This window comes from Pelophylax lessonae (genome assembly GCF_965119305.1).
Source record: "Pelophylax lessonae genome assembly, chromosome: 1".
Classification (NCBI taxonomy): Eukaryota; Metazoa; Chordata; class Amphibia; order Anura; family Ranidae; genus Pelophylax; species Pelophylax lessonae.
Window position 1 is genome coordinate 407,215,559 of NC_138768.1, and position 17,182 is coordinate 407,232,740.

Here is a 17,182-nt window from a genome sequence, read left to right on the forward strand (position 1 = left end):
CACCCCCTGGATGAAGTTCCGCACCAAGGAATGAGTAGCCAAAGGCTTCTGAAAGAAGATGGCTAATGCTGAGACCTGACCCTTGATAGTACTCAAGGCCAGTTTCTGCTCAACCCCTTGTTGCAGAAAAGCCAATATTCGACTAATCGAATAAGACCGAGGACGGAACCCCAAAGGTTCACACCATGCAATGTAGGACTTCCATGTGCGATGATAAATCTTTCTGGAAGTCGCTTTCCTTGCTTCAACTAGAGTAGGAATAACTGAAGCTGACAAACCTTTGTCCTTCAGCACCTGGGTCTCAATAGCCAGGCCGTTAAAGCCAGCGATCGTAAAGCAGGATGGAAGATCGGTCCCTGAGACAGTAGATCCTCCCTGAGAGGAAGTCTCCATGGGACGTCCGCCACCAGTCTGACCATGTCGGCGTACCAAGCTCGACGAGGCCAGTCCGGAGCTACCAGGATTACTGGGATTCCTTCCTCCTCTATCCTGCGAAGAAGTCTTGGCAGTAACGCGAGAGGAGGGAAGGCATATATTAGCTGGTATTGCCCCCACGGGGCGATCAGTGCGTCTGAGGTTTCTGCTAGAGGATCGCGGGAGCGAGCCACGAATCTCTGAACTTTCCTGTTGAATCGTGATGCCAACAGATCCACATGCGGGGTGCCCCACCGTAGGCACAACTGGTGAAAAACGTCTGGATGGAGGGACCATTCCCCCTGATCCAGGGTCTGACGGCTGAGATAATCTGCCTGCCAATTCTCCACCCCCGGAATGAACACCGCAGAGATTGCTGGAACAAATCGTTCCGCCCAGCGAAGAATGCAAGCCACTTCTTTGGCCGCTCGGACACTCTTGGTGCCCCCCTGGTGATTGACATAAGCCACGGCCGTGGCATTGTCCGACTGGATCCGAACCGGGCTGCCCTGGAGCTGCTCGGTCAAGTGAATCAGACAAAGTCTGATCGCTCTCAGTTCCAATACATTTATCGGTAACCTGGATTCTTCCAGGGACCAAAGTCCCTGGACAGATAACTGACCAAGAATTCCTCCCCATCCGGATAGACTGGCATCCGTGGTCACTATCGTCCAATATATTGGCAGAAATGACTTTCCCTGGCTGAGCATTGGAGACCGAAGCCACCAAACCAGAGACTCTCTGGTCTGTTTGCTCAATCGTATCTGATTGTCCAGGGATTCCGGATTCCGATTCCATCTGAGAAGAATCTCTTGCTGAAGAATTCGGGTATGGGACTGGGCAAATGGGACTGCTTCGAATGAAGCCACCATCAACCCCAGAACCCTTATGCAAGTCCGAAGGGAAGACCAGCTGTTGGACAGTAACAACTGGACTGCTGATTGAATCTTTCGGAGTTTCCCTACCGGAAGGAAAACTCTTGTCCTGACTGTGTCTAGAATTAGACCCAGATATTCGAGCCTCTGGGTGGGAACCAGAAATGACTTTTGCTGGTTCACCAGCCACCCGAATTCCTGTAAAGAAATCATAGTAATTTCTATGTTTTGTAGCAAGGTCTGAGGAGACTCTGCATGAAGCAGAAGATCGTCTAGGTAACCTAGAATCGATATACCTCTTTGGCGCAGAAGTGCCAACATTGGGGCCAACACCTTTGTGAAGACCCGCGGAGCCGTGGCGAGACCGAAAGGTAACGCCACAAACTGATAGTGGTTCTCCTCTACGGAAAAGCGTAGAAAACGCTGATGTCCTGCGAAAATGGGAATGTGAAGATAGGCGTCCTTGATGTCTATGGACGCTAGGACATCCCCTGGATGCAGGAAGGCTGCAACCGTGCGAATGGACTCCATTCTGAATCTTCTTATGTTGACGAAAGAATTGAGTGCTCTTAAGTCCAGAATTGGACGCACTTTGCCCTCTTTCCTGGGTATTGTAAACAGGTTTGAATAAAACCCTTGAAACCGTTCTGTCCAAGGAACGTAGACTACCACTCCTTGTTGTAGTAGATCTGTGACTGCTTTCCGCAGATCTTCTAAACGATCTGAGGATAGTCGGATATTGGAAGGGAAGAATCGCGCCGGTGGGAGAGATCGAAACTCGATCTTGTACCCTGACCTTATGACTTCGCAAACCCATTTGTCCGGGATTCTGGAAAGCCATGGATCCGGGAACCGGCGAAGACGTCCCCCCACCCCAGTTATGGGTGGGGGCACACCTTCAGGCTTTGGATGGTTTATCTTCAGGTCTGGAGGGGGCGGGCTTTTGCTTGCCCGACCAACGACCCCTGACGCCTCCTGCAGGAGCTTTGGAGGACTTAGTTTTTTCACCCGCTGGACGAAAAAACCTCTTGTGAGCAGAAAAAGAAGGCCCTCGTCTTTGACGAGTTCCTCTACCTTTAAAATTTTGCGGTAAAAAGGTGCTCTTTCCACCGGTGAGATCCTTAATGATCTCATCTAAGTTGGCTCCAAATAGACGCTCTCCTGAAAAGGGGATATTAGCCAATGCTTTTTTGGAACCTTGGTCGGCTAACCAACCTTTTAGCCACAGTGTACGCCTGAGAACCACTGCTGAGACTGATGCTCGCGCCATTAATGGAGTGGCGTCTAACGCCGCATCACACACAAACTGTAACCCCTGTATCATTTGTTCCAACAAATCTGATACCGCCTGAGGGACTTCTTCTAAGTCCCGGCGTAACCACTTGGTCCATTCAGTTACAGCCTGCGAAACCAGACCAATAGCTATTATAGGTCTGAAAGCTGATCCAATCAAGGAAAACATGGTGCGAGACATAGCTTCTATCTTGCGATCCACTGGATCTTTAAAAGACGGAGCGTCTTCTAAAGGAATAACCGTGGCTTTATTCAATCTAGTAATTGGTGAATCCACCACAGGTGGTTCTGTCCATTTCTTAATAAGGGTTTCCTCAAACGGATAACGCCTGTCAATGCGTTTAGAAATAGTAAACGTGCGTTTTGGCAGACGCCATTCTTCTTCGATTGGATTGCCAAAACATTTGGGCAATGGAAAAACCTTCGCCACTTTGATGCGTTTTTTAGTCCCAAAAGGGATCTCAGTTTCAGCTATTTCTGATGGAATACCCTGTAACCTTAAGGTCTCTTGAACAGATACAATGAGTGCGTTTACCAACGCTTCCTCTCGGGCTATGGCGGATGCCGAAACATCTTCCTCACTGTCTGAAGAGACAGGACCCGAGACACCAATCCCAGATGAAGTACCTGCAACTGCAGAAATAGGCTCAGAGTCTGAATCCGAGGTTTCAGATAATAAGGGGTTAGGCGGGGGTCGCTTTCTTGCGCCCTGTCCTTGACAAGCCACTTCCACCCGGGACACAAACGTTTCCATAATAGCTGACAATGATTCAATTGTCAATGGGGTGCTGGAGGATCCCGCAGACCCCTCGAGGGGATCCGGAGGAGATACATGAGTGGCAGGGTCCATGTTAATACAGGACACCTTTGCCAGCAAAAACAAAAAAACTTTTTCTTTTTTTTTTTTTTTTTTTTGTGTGTCTCCCCCTAGCGCAATAGCGCCCCTCAGAGTACCTGCTTCTCGATCCCAGAGAGAGAGAGAGGGACCCCCAAGGCTCACCAACCGATGCAGTGCAGTTTCCAACCAACTGCAGTCAGCGTCTGTCTTACACAGACTGGAAGGAGCTGTTTGCTTTTTCCCGGGTAGAAGGCGTGGCTCCGCCCCCTGTGTACGCCTTCCGGCGTTCCCAGCCCTCCACGAGGTAGCTGGGCTCACAAAACATGGCCGCCCCCATAGAAGAGACATAAGACTCCAAAAACATGGCGGCCGGCGTGACCTGAGGACATACATGCATACGGTCTACGGCAAAATGGCGGCGGACCGCCGATATCGTCTTCACAGCACATCCACCTGCACTCTGCTAAGAGGTGACATATGGATCTACAGAGATACACTGCACATAAGGTAGGATTATACCTCCTATGTCTGCTGTAATGTTACAGTCTGCTGGGTAGAGTGTTAGCTCTTGAACCAAGTCCACTTCCCACAAACACATGCTGTATTACAAGGGGGACTTGTAAGTATCAGATATATACTGACCATATATGGAGGGGCCCATAATATATACTGCCTCATAATGAGGAAAAAAGGGAACGTTTACTCACCATACCGAACCGACAGGCACCCTCTCTTCACAATACCCTCTCCACCGGGGTGGGGGTTTGTGGACGCCTCGACTCTCTGGTACCTGGCGTCCAAGCGAGACTTTTAACTCGCAAAGTCAGTCCCTTCACTGGGACTCCGTCGCGGCCGACCCAGCGCGGAGCTCTGGTCTGCACGCGCTCGTAGGCAGAAACCGGGGTGACCACTGGATCTCAACATCCAGCCCGTCGCCCGGCCCCGCATACTTACTTGAATGTGTCGCGGCCGACCAAGCGCAATGCCATGGTCTGCGCGCGCTCGTAGGCCGGCTGGGGTGACCACAAGTGTCGCCCAGTCCGGCATTTTTGCTTGAAGATCTCACAGGAAAAAACACTGGAGAAACTACCTAAAAAATGTCTTTTTCTTAAAGAAAAAAAGTCTTGCCAGGACCAAAAGATCCCAGCAAGGAACTTAGGTCCTTACTCCTGACTAGACAGAAAAAAACTGATTCCCTGTAGCAGAGAGAGGGAGGATATACCCTCAGGGACTGCCCCTAAGGTGGAGCCAGAACGTTTTGTCTTTCTGCCTAGTCCTACTCCTGCGGAGACAACATAACCCAGCTCTTGAGAATCAAGAAGACTACGTCTGTCAATGAGCGATAGAGAAAACTGATTTGCTGTAGCAGGAAGTGAGAGGATATACCCTCTGGGACTGCCCCTAGGGTGTGGCCAGAACGTTTTCTTTCCTGTCTAGTCCTACTCCTGTAGAGGGCAGTATAACCCGAGTTGATATTAATCAAGGAGGACTACGTCTGTCAATGAGCGACAGAGAAATTATGTTTCTGGGGGGGCGTTCTCTACACATTCTGTTTGTACAGATTGAAAAGGAAAGGTCATTTTTCTATAACATCCAATTACAGTATGACTTGTGTCGCAATTTGTATATGCTATATTATTTTTCTTTGATATTTTTTCCGACGAAAAGTGGAGTTACCCCTTACACAATAATAAAAATCCTAATTATAGCCATGCGACTGTTCTTTTCATACCTCATTGGAATAAAAATATTGATTTCTTTCTTGAAAATAAGTATCCTTAAGCAGACCATACATGGATTAAAATGTATCCAGTTTAGCAGGCATTGGCCAAATTTTGATCCATCTACCAGCAGGCTGGTTGTACAGAAGTCACCCGGATAGATTTTCCCTGCTAGATCAGCCCTGCCGACTATAGACAGCAGTGTTGTTCAGTGTATTCTGACAGCAGGGAAGTCTACTTACTGTCCGAATACAATAGTTCAAAGGGGAGGATTCCCTCATCCACTTCTAGTGTGTAGATAGGGGAATTAATTTTTTTTTTTCACTTAACCTGCTGGTTGAACAAAATAAAAAAGACTCATCTATGGGCTGCCTTATTCTGGAGTGTCAGCATTGTGAATCTAGGCTATATGTATTATTTTGTAACATTAACCACTTGCCGACCGCCGCACGACTATCTACGTGGGCGGTCAGCCCCTCACAGGCAAAGTGACGTAGGTCTACGTCGCTCGCCTGTGAGGGTTTAGGGAGCGAGCGCGCGCCGCCGGAGGCGCGCTCCCGCGTGGTCACGGACCCCCCCGCGCGCGTGACCGGCGGACCCGATCGCCGCCGGCCACTCTGCGATCGGCGGGGGAGAGGGAGAAAGTCAGGCAGCTTGTGTAAACAAGCTGCCTGTCATTCTCCTCTCTGTATGAGAGCTGATCACATGGATCTACTATGTAGTTGAAGCCCCAGCCAATCACAGTTAGAAGCACGCCCCTAGGGACACACACAGCCCCTCCCTCTCAAATAAAGTTAACCCCTTCACTACCAGTGTATTTTTACAGTAACAGTGCATATATATAGCACTGATTACTGTAGAAATGTCACTGGTAACCCCAAAAGTGTCAAAAATGTCAGTCAAGGGTCCGATCTGTCCGCCGCATTGTCGCAGTACCGCAAAAAAAATCGCAGATCGCCGCCATTACGCATTAAAAAAAAAAACAACAAAAATGACAAAAATCTTTCCCTTTGTTAGTAAACGCAATAACTTTTGCGCAAACCAATCAAAATACGCTTTTTGCGTTTTTTTTTACCAAACATAGGTAGCATAAAACAAATTGGCCGAAAATATTAAAAAATTTTGATTTTTACATTTATTTTTGGGGGAATTTCATATAAAAAAATGGGAAAAATATTGCTATTTTTGCAAAATTTACGCTCTTTTTTTGTTTATAGCGCGTGATCAAAAAATCGCACAGGTGATCAAATACCGCCAAAAGAAAGCTCTGTTTGTGGGAAAAAAAGGACGCCAAATTCGTTTAGGTACAGCGTCGCACGACCGCGCAATTGTCCGTTAAATTCACGCAGTGCCGAATCGCAAAATACCCCCTGGTCAGGAAGGGGGTAAAATCTTCCGGGGCTTAAGTGGTTAAATAATGATGGTTACTGCTGAATCAATAGGATCACAGCAGAAATTGGTCAGGTCCATAAAAGGTGTACAGGTGCAAGAGCTGAACTGGTTAAGAATGCAAGGGTAAAAATGTGAGATAATAGAAACATTTATACAGATGTTTTAAGAAAACTTGTACTGAATTGTACTGTAATTATTTTAAGACACATTCTGTATAATAGGCACCAAAAGCCCAGATAGCAAGCAATTGTGCTGCAAGTTTGAAAAGGACTTGCTAAGTTATTGCTAGAATTGCCAGGCTTCACAAGTTTTTTGCACAATTGCAGCAAGTACGCATTGCATGACTCCAGATCAAATTTCTTTGCAAACATTTTGCAAGTCTGCTGCAAGCTCTGGTTTAGTTATTTTGTGCAATAGTCATCACACCACAGGGGTCACTGTGGCTGAATTTTCATGCTGTAGACTTGCAAAGCTCTTGCTGTAGACCAGCGGTCACTAAATGGCGGCCCGCGGTCCATTAGCGGCCCGCGCGATGCTTCTGCCCGGACCGCTTGTGGCTCCCGGCTCACTAGCAGTCGAGCCGCGAGTAGGGGGGTGACGTCCCGCGCGCGCCCCGCCCCCTGCAACTGCCTAGTGGACATTGCGGTGTCCTGTCGGGCCGCGAGTAGGGGAGTGACGTCCCGCGCGCGCCCCGCCTCCTGCAACTGACTAGTGGACATCGCGGTGTCCTGTCGAGCCGCGAGTAGGGGCGTGACGTCACTCGCGCGCCCCGCCCTCTTCTCCTGACTGCGGCTCCCTCACAGCGGACACTAGGTGCACGCCCCGCCCCCCTGTTCGCGGCTTTTGACTCAGCTGGCTCCAGGTATGTGGAGCACATTTTTAGAGGAGAATACTGCAATTTAAAAAAAACCCCTCAAGTGTGCAGACTGGCATGTGTTGTTGTGCTCAGAGTGCCCCATAAAAGAAACAAAATATGCCCATCAGATTGCCCCCTTGACATAAAATGTGCCCATCAGCGTGCCCCTTATTTTATGCTAAGGGACACGCTGATGGGCATATTTTATGTTAAGGGGCACTCTGATGGGCATATTTTATGTTGATGGACACGCTGATGGGCATATTTTATGTTAAGGGACACGCTGATGGGCATATTTTATGTTAAGGGGCACTCTGATGGGCATATTTTATGTTGATGGACACGCTGATGGGCATATTTTATGTTAAGGGACACGCTGATGGGCACATTTTATGTTAAGGGACACGCTGATGGGCACATTTTATGTTGAGCGCAACGCTGATTTACACGTTTTGTTTTGCCCATCAGCGTGCCCGCTAACATAAAATGTGTCCATCTGAGTGCCCCCTAACATAAAATGTGCCCATCAGCGTGTCCCTTAACATAAAATGTGCCCATCAGCGTGCACCCTAACATAAAATGTGCCCATCAGCTTGCCCCTTATTTTATGTTAAGGGTCATGCTGATGGGCATATTTTATGTTAAGGGGCATGCTGATGTGCATATTTATTCTGTGGCACACACTGATGGGCATATTTTATGTTAAGGGGCACTCTGATGGGCATATTTTATGTTAAGAGCAACGCTGATTTACACGTTTTGTTTTGCCCATCAGCGATCCCACCATCATAAAATGTGCCCATCAGCGTGCACCCTAACATAAAATGTGCCCATCAGCTTGCCCCTTATTTTATGTTAAGGGTCATGCTGATGGGTATATTTATTCTGTGGCACACACTGATGGGCATATTTTATGTTAAGGGGCACTCTGATGGGCATATTTTATGTTAAGAGCAACGCTGATTTACACGTTTTGTTTTGCCCATCAGTGATCCCACCATCATAAAATGTGCCCATCAGGGTGCCCCCTAACATAAAATGTGCCCATCAGCGTGACCCTTAACCTAAAATATGCCCATCAGCGTGCCCCTTATTTTGTGTTAAGGGTCACGCTGATGGGCAAATGTTATGCTAAGGGGCACACTGATGGGCATATTTTATGTTAAGGGTCACGCTGGTGTGCACATTTTGTTCTGCCCATCAGAGTGCCCCTAACATAAAATGTGCCCATCAGCGTGACCCTTAACCTAAAATATGCCCATCAGCGTGCCCCTTATTTTGTGTTAAGGGTCACGCTGATGGGCAAATGTTATGCTAAGGGGCACACTGATGGGCATATTTTATGTTAAGGGTCACGCTGGTGTGCACATTTTGTTCTGCCCATCAGAGTGCCCCTAACATAAAATGTGCCCATCAGCTTGCCCCTTATTTTATGTTAAGGGTCATGCTGATGGGCATATTTTATGTTAAGGAGCATGCTGATGTGCATATTTTTTGCTGTGGTACACACTGATGGGCATTTTTTATGTTAAGGGGCACGCTGATGGGCACATTTTATGTTAAGGGTCACGCTGATGGGCACATTTTATGTTAAGGGTCACGCTGATTAGGGGATATCTGATGTAAAGTGGTACGCTGACGAGAATGCCTGATGTAAGGGAGCACTGTGATGGGGACACCTGATGTAAAGGGGCACTCTCATGGGCACACCTGATGTGGTGGGGATACCTGATGTAAGGAGGCCCCCCTATGGTGACACCTAATGTAAGGGGGCACTCTAAAGAGGACACCCTATGTAAGGGGGCACTGTGATGGGGGAACCTTATATAATGGGGTACTCTGATGGGAACAAAAGATGTAAGGGGGAACACTAATGGGAGACACCAGATGTAAGAGGGCTTTCCATTGCAGAAACCTGATGTAAGTGGGCACTCTGATGAGAATACCTGAGGGAGTACTCTGATGGTGGCAACTGATTTTTGGGGGTATTCCGATGGGAGAACCCAATGTAATGAATTACTCTGATAGGGGCAACTGATGTAAGGGGGAACACTAATGGGGACATTTACATTTACAGAGTATTACCAGATTGTGTGGAGGAAATAGTAGCAAAAGCGCCAGAGAACATGGCTTGTTCCAAGAAAAGGAAGGTAGATGCTGAAAACCGAGCCTTCAAAGATGAATGGACAGACCAATACATGTTCATTCTTCCTATGGGAAGTTTAAAACCAGTTTGTCTCATTTGTTGCGAAACGGTGGCGATAATAAAAAGCAGCAATGTGAAGCGCCACTACGAAACAAAACACGGTTCGTTTGAGCAAACATATCCACAGCATTCCGAGGTGAGGGCACGTAAAATAACTGAACTAAGAGCCCAGTATGACAGATCCACCAAAGTCCTCTCACATTCATTTACAGCCCAGCAGCGTGCAAATGAATGTTCACTTAAAGTAGCATGGATTTTGGGGCAACACAAAAGACCATTTACCGACGGTACATTTGTTAAGGAGTGCTTGAATGCTGTTGCTGAAACTTTACTTGAGGGTAAACAAAAAGAGCTGTGTGAAAAAATCAATCAAATCCCACTATCAGCGTCAACGGCAACAAAAAAGACTGAAATATTAACAGAGGATGTATTGGCACAACTTGATGCAGCTATTCAGAGTGCAGTATGCATTTCTTTAGCCATTGATGAATCAACAGATATAACGGATAATGCCCAGCTTTTGGTGTATGTAAGATTTTTTCACAAAGAAAGCAAAGAACTCTGTGAGGACCTGTTAGGTGTAACACCACTTGAGACACATACAAGAGGAGAAGACATATATGAGGCCATTAGGGAGATTCTAAAAAAGAGGAAGATAGACCTGAAAAAAGTGGTCTCAGTCACCACAGATGGTGCCCCCGCCATGGTAGGAAAGGAGAAAGGAGCTGTGGCGCGACTGAAAAAGGACAACCCTGACCTTATTGCTTACCACTGTATCATCCACCAGACTGTCCTGTGTGCCATTCTATCAGAAAAGTTTGCAGAAATCATGGACACAATGATGAAACTCATCAACTTCCTCAGGGTATCCTCATCCCATCAACATCGTTTACTAAGAGAGTTTCTTAAAGAAGTTGAGGCAAATGCAAATGACCTTTTACTTCACAACAATGTTAGGTGGTTGAGTAAAGGCAGTGTATTGGAACGCTTTTGGTCCATTCGCACTGAAGTAACAGCTTTCTTAATACAACTAAAAAGCCAGAAAGCAAAACAGTTTTCACTGTTTTTACAAGATGAGAGCACAATGGATAATATTGCTTTCCTAGTGGACATAACATCACACCTTAATGAACTCAATTTAAAGCTGCAGGGCAAGAACAATTCCATCTGTGATTTGATGACCGCTGTCCGCTCCTTCCAGAGAAAACTGGATTTGTTTAGGGAAGATCTTCAAGGAGAGTGCTTGCATTTCACAAAGGTGAAAGAACAGATTCAAGGAAAGAGAGATGTATCTCCTTTTGTTGATTTCATTGATAAACTGATTGGAAACTTCAGTAAAAGGTTTGATAGCTTCAGTCTTGGACAGCAGATCCTCCTGCTCATCCACAATCCCTTCCTCATTAAAGATCCCAGAGTGTTTTCAAAGGAGGTGATGCAGACCTTCAAGTGGGCACATGAGGGATCTCTACAGACAGAACTTATTGATCTGCAAACAAATGTTGCACTAAGAGAGCACTTTGGAGGAACTGATCCGACTAACTTCTGGCTACAGACTGTCCCGGAGACTGATTTCTCTTCTCTAATCAAGGTAGCTCTACACACCTTGACCATGTTTGGATCAACGTACAGCTGTGAGTCAGCTTTCTCCACTATGAACATTATTAAAACCAAGTATCGTTCCAGGCTCACCAATGAGCACCTACACATGTGCATGAGAATGGCAGTAACTCAATTTAAGCCAAGATTCAAACTACTGGCAGGGCAATCAAAAGCCCATTTTTCTCACTAGACAGGGAAGGTTTTTTGGGTGGTAACAAAATTAAAAATAAAACTGAGGATAATTTGTGCACTTTTTCAAATTGACACCTTGTTTAAGTTAGAAGGTGTAATTTGATTTTACTTGAAAAATGGATGGGTTTTAGAAAAGAGTTATTGATTTGTTTCCATGTTGTTTTTGTTAAGGATAGTTGCTTGTATTCCATACAAAGACTAGAGCAAATGTAAAGCTATCCTAGTTCCAACTGTCCACATGTTTAATGTTGTAACTGAAACTTGACAATAAATATTGTTGAAATGCTATGGAACTTGTACATGTCTCATTTTTTGATAAGAAATATGGTGACTACAATCTTGCTGAGTCAGCACAGACTTGAGATTCGGACCTCGGCCCAATGAAAATTTTAGCGACCGGACCTCCTTGAATTTTAATTCATTACCCCTGCTGTAGACTAACCGCTGCAAATTTGCTCTTGCTACAGACTTTTGCTACAAAATGGAAAAGTGTCAACTAGAACTTGTGCTTCAAGTGCTCTGCAAGTGTACAACGTGCCAGTGAAAATGTGCAGCAAATGAACAGACTTACAATTTAACACTGCCACAAATTTGTGGCAAGTTATCCTTGCCATCTGGGAGGTGCAAGATTATTCCTGCAACTTTTCCAAAACACTGCCATACCCAGGATACGTTGAGCTCATCACAACCCTCTCCCTCCAATTAGCACCCTATCGCCAGGCCTGAGTGCCTCCATGTATAAGCTGGGGCCCTGGTTATGCTTATGCAATAATGATTCCCAGAAAGCAGCTATCTGCACTGGATAGTCAGAGGGAAAAAAGGCTTTGAAGAAATTTGAAGCCAGGCTCCTGCATCTTATGGTGCCTATTATACAGAATCACCTTCATTTTCAAACATATTTTTAAGGTACACGTGTACTTTGATGTATAGGAATTTTTTCCGAGAAACACATACACAGAATGTTAGACACATAAAAGAGATATCAAAGCGGTTTGAATAATTTAGATTAAAACAAATTAATAAATATGCTTCTTCCAGTTTGCAGCTAAAATGGTTTAAATAGACATACCTGCAGTTCCAAGAAAGAGCAGAACCATGACCCAGTAGACCCAAAACAGCAGAAGAGCAAAAAAGGTCCAAAAGGGCTGGAAGACTAGCAATGGGAGATGTATGAAAACCTTTCCAGCCACATTGAACAAGGCAATTGTGAGGCCAACTCGCTTCCTCATAACCAGCATGATGAGCAACAGGATCACCTGCAGGGGCAGAGAAACAAGATCAGACACAGATGAGAACAAAGAACACAGATGCAAAGTCTGATCCAAAGAAATGATGGTTCACAAAGCTGCCTGTTACTGTCAAATACAAAGCATGCATGGGTTGCCTTTTCAGATGTGCATATCATTTTTTTATGTATTAAAAATCTAAACCCTTTGAAAACCTACAACTGCAAAATGACAAAATGAAATTTCTAAACGAAACAGAATGGTACTGTTCTAAACCTTACAGAGTACTATTCCAGCAGTGTCAAACTAAATTTCATTGTGGGATGCATCAGCATTATAGTTGCCCTCAGAGGGTTGTATCTGTAAGACTGTATGCAGAGTTCAGAAGTGCTCTACGTATAGAGCGCAGAGAATGCAGTGTTCAGGGGTGGGCTGTATACTGAGTGCAAGGTTTAGGAGTGTGCAGCACAGGCTGTCCAGATCTCACTTCACTGACCTCTTTACCGTTCTCTCTCATCCCCAGCCCTCATCTCCTCCACCCCAAAGCTTCCTTGCATCTCTCCTTTCCAGCCCAGGTCTAGTACCAGGGGAATAGCAGTGTACTAGTCTAGTAGTGGAGGTGGCTCCTCCTCACCTTGCAGATAGATCATTGGCCATGAGTGCATGCAGGGATCTGTGAGAGCCGTGAGCCGCGGAGAGCAAAGCTGACCTTGTAAACGCAGAAGGCTTCTGCGTTTACAAGTGACAGCAGTGAGCAGGGAGTGGGTGAGGACTGAAAAAAAGCCCTGGGTGAGAGGGCCCGGTGACATTGCCTGGCTGGCCAGATTCAGCCCACGGGCCTCGAGTTTGACATATGTGTTTTTTACAGTAGTGCAATTCTATACAATTCTATTTACAGGCAAAAAATGATATATATGCTAAACGGTTTACCACAGTAAATAAGTGAAGGCAGAAATGTGTAGGTCTGACCAGTATCAAAATCTATAAACCTAACTGTTGAGGACTGCCTATTTAACACGGCCCTGTGTAACCTGATACACACTACTAGTTTGTTTGCGTTCGACCCAGCAGGGCTGAACAAAACAAAAAAAAAGCCGAACAGCTCGGGAGGAGCCGCTGTACTAACTATGCGATTTTAGTGCAGCGATCACCCCCACTGTGCAATTGTGTTCTGACAGGGGGACTGCCCCCCTTTAGAACACACACCGGTCAGCGCTCTCAGACATTGGCTGAGAGCGCTGATCGGCAGACCTTTTTCGGTCATGCCCCTTTGACATTAGCTGGCTGAACAGATGACTTCTATCAGACCAAATGCAGTACACATGGGCTGAATGTTGGCCAGATTCTATTGAACTGGTCGATGCCGACAGACATTCGGCCCGTGTGTGCTAGGCTTTAGTCGCTGCCCCTAGAGCAAGTATGCATATAAAGGAGTTTTGACTTGCATACTGGTTCCAGGCCAGTGACTTAACCTCTTACTACCCGCCCGCCATCAAATGACGGCGGAGCGGTGTAGCTATTATCCTGGGACGCCGTCATATGACGGCGCACCAGAACAGCCTCTCTCGTGCGCCCCCGGGGGCACGCGGAGCTGCGATCGTGACCGTGCCGTGTTGCTAGGACACGGCGCGATGCCGATCTCGGTAAAGAGTCAATGACATGACTCTTTACCCATGTGATCGGCTGTGTCCAAGCACAGCCGGTCACATGTAAATGAGGAAGTGCCGTTATTGGGCTCTCCTCGGCTCTCACTGTCAGTGTTGTGAGGCGAGGAGAGCCGATCAGCGGCGGCTCCTCATAGGGGACACAGGGAAATGTAATCAGGGCACTGATCACCAGTGCCCTGATTACACAAGAGTGAAATAAAGTGCCATAACTGCCCACCATCAGTGCCCACAGTGCCTGCCATCAGTGCCCATAGTGCTGCCAGTCAGTGCCCATCAGTGCCTGCTCATCTAGGCACTGACTGGCAACACTATGGGCACTGATGGTGCTGCCCATTAGTGCCGCCCATCAGTGCTCATAAGTGCCACCCGTCAGTGTCCATCAGTGCCGCCTGTCAGTGCCCATCAGTGCCACCTATCAGTGCTCATCAGTGCCACCTATCAGTGCTCATCAGGGCCACCTACTGTATCAGTGCTCATCAGTGCTGCCCATCAGTGCCACCTATCAGTGCGGCATATTAGTACCTCCTCATCAGTGCCACCTCATCAGTGCCCATAAGTGCCACCTCATCAGTGCCCATAAGTGCAACCTCATCAGTGCCACCTCATCAGCGCACATCAGTGAAGGAGAAAAATGTATTTATTTTCAAAATTTACTCACCGAAAATAAGAAAAAACTTTTTTTTTTTTTCTCAAAACTTTGTCTTTTTTCTTTTTTGTAAGAAATAAAAAACCCAGAGGTGATTAAATACCACCAAAAGAAATCTCCATTTGTGTGAAAAAATGATAAAAATGTCATATGCGTACAGTGTAGCATGACCGCGCAATTGTCATTCAAAGTGTGAGATCGCGGAAAGCTGAAAACTGGCCTGGGCAGGAAGGGGGTGAAAGTGCACTGTTGGCAAGTGGTTAAAGTACTTAAGCTAGGTCAGCATAACCATTGTACCAGCAACAGAAATGCCGCACATCGCAAAATAATAGTCTTCCTTTAAAAACCAACAGGAACAGCTTCTGACACGTTTCATACTAGGCACTGCAATTTCTCAAAGAAAAGTCAGACAACTAGTATTTTTTACTAGGAAGTTGGCAATGTCACCCTCAATGTTTCTCTAAGAAAAGGTTTCTTTAAATTATGAAACCAAGACAACATTAAGCTGCACATATATTTTATATAAATTTGAGTAAATTCAACATTTTCTGCATTTTTTGAGTATGTGCTGTCGTGAGTGCCTTAACACCACTGACAGCATTAAAGTTCTCTTCAGCCACAGAAAATTAAAAGTTTCTTGTAAATAGTAAACTGAAAAGTCACTGGCTCCTACAAAACTGATGTACAACAGCTCAGCGGCTTCCGGTTCCGGCGCCCATGTAGAAGGCAGCGCGGGACATCGGCTCCAGGGCACATCAGCTCTCTAACCTGCTATTTTGCCCATCCGCGCCTGCCTTTGCTGCCAATTGCCTTGCGGTGGCCCGGGGACCCGACCGCTATGGATCGATTCTTACATCACGGCGGTACGCCGCCGACGGCCCAAATAAAGTCCGCGGCTTCAATTGCGGCCTACTCGGAGGAGGAAATGGCGGACGCCGCCCTCCCTCAGGCGCCACAATCACAGCCACCTCCACCCACAACAACCTTACCTGAGGCTCAGATCTCCTCTCTGGCACAGGCAGTGGCCACCCTGCTATCTCCCACAATCAAGGATGCGGTGGACAAAGCCATATCCGAGGGGATCATCCAGATAAAGAGGGAGATAGGAGAGCATGCTCACCGGCTGACAGAAATGGAGCATAGGATGTCTGATCTGGAAGACGAGCTCCAGGGATCCTTTGTGATGGACCAGCAGGCCAGGCAGACACAGAGGTACCTTCTTGATAAAGTGGATGATCTGGAGAACAGATCCAGAAGAAATAACCTCCGGATCATAGGCCTGCCAGAGACTTATGGAGCAGAGACCTTGTGTGAGCTAGCATCTGCGCACCTTCCTGCGGCTCTGGGGATCCAGACGCCATGCTTTGTGGAACGCGCTCATCGCCTGGGGGCCCCTTCAAATGACAGACGCTCCCCGCGATCTATTATTGTGCGGTACCTGAACTATATGGACCGGCAAAATATTCTGAAATCGTTCCGCAACTCCAAAGCCTTACAAGTCGACGGCCATAAGCTGCTGATATTTGCAGATTACTCCCAGGAGGTTTCCCGCCGCAGAAAGGCCTTCCAACCGCTTTGCCAGGCTTTATTCCACAAATCTATAAAGTTTACTCTGGCGTACCCAGCTATACTTCGACTAGCGGACCTCTCCGGAGAGCAGAAATCTTTCTCTGCGCCTGACGAGGCCCACCACTTTCTGCAACGCCATTACAACATCACCCTGGACCCAGGGGCCAGCAGAGTCCCAGAAAGGATCCCGCGAAGAAACAGCGAGTATCTTATCGCAATAGGCCACGCTGACGAACTACCTACCTCCGGCCTGTTGATTCCAATCTATGCCTCTAACGGACTCCGTTTTGTGCATATCCTGTGCTTCCCGAAGTTAATACCATATCTTGGTATTTGGTAACTATAAGCATATGTTATAACTGTATACCACTCTCACTCTCTTTATTCTGTTTGTGGTTACGTAAGGTTGATTTAATGCCGTTGCCTTTGATTGTTATGGCTGTGTGACCCCATAGGGGTTTTCTTACTGCTACTGTTTACGGTTTATCATTTTTGATGCGATGGTCCGACCCGCCTGCGTGGGTCACACTACGCACGCGGGCCGACGCCATCATGTGGCTTTCCCTCTCCAGTGCTGTGCGACTCTGTTTCATGGTCGGGGACCTCCCACGGTTCTCTTACGCAGCATCACTTGCTTACCACACGATGACCATCAGTGGCGGGGGCATGCAGCACTGGACCTGCTAAC

General features: G+C 46.9%; 1 protein-coding gene across 2 annotated transcripts in view; it reads right to left on the reverse strand.

Moving 5' to 3' along the window:
* The window catches only part of SLC44A1 (solute carrier family 44 member 1), a 294,253-nt gene that overhangs the window by 71,721 nt on the left and 205,350 nt on the right, over nucleotides 1-17,182 (reverse strand). For both annotated transcript variants that reach the window (XM_082273818.1, XM_082273817.1), the window contains exon 9: nucleotides 12,456-12,642. In XM_082273818.1, the coding sequence (XP_082129944.1) occupies nucleotides 12,456-12,642 (187 nt within the window). The remainder of the gene's footprint in view (nucleotides 1-12,455; nucleotides 12,643-17,182) is intronic.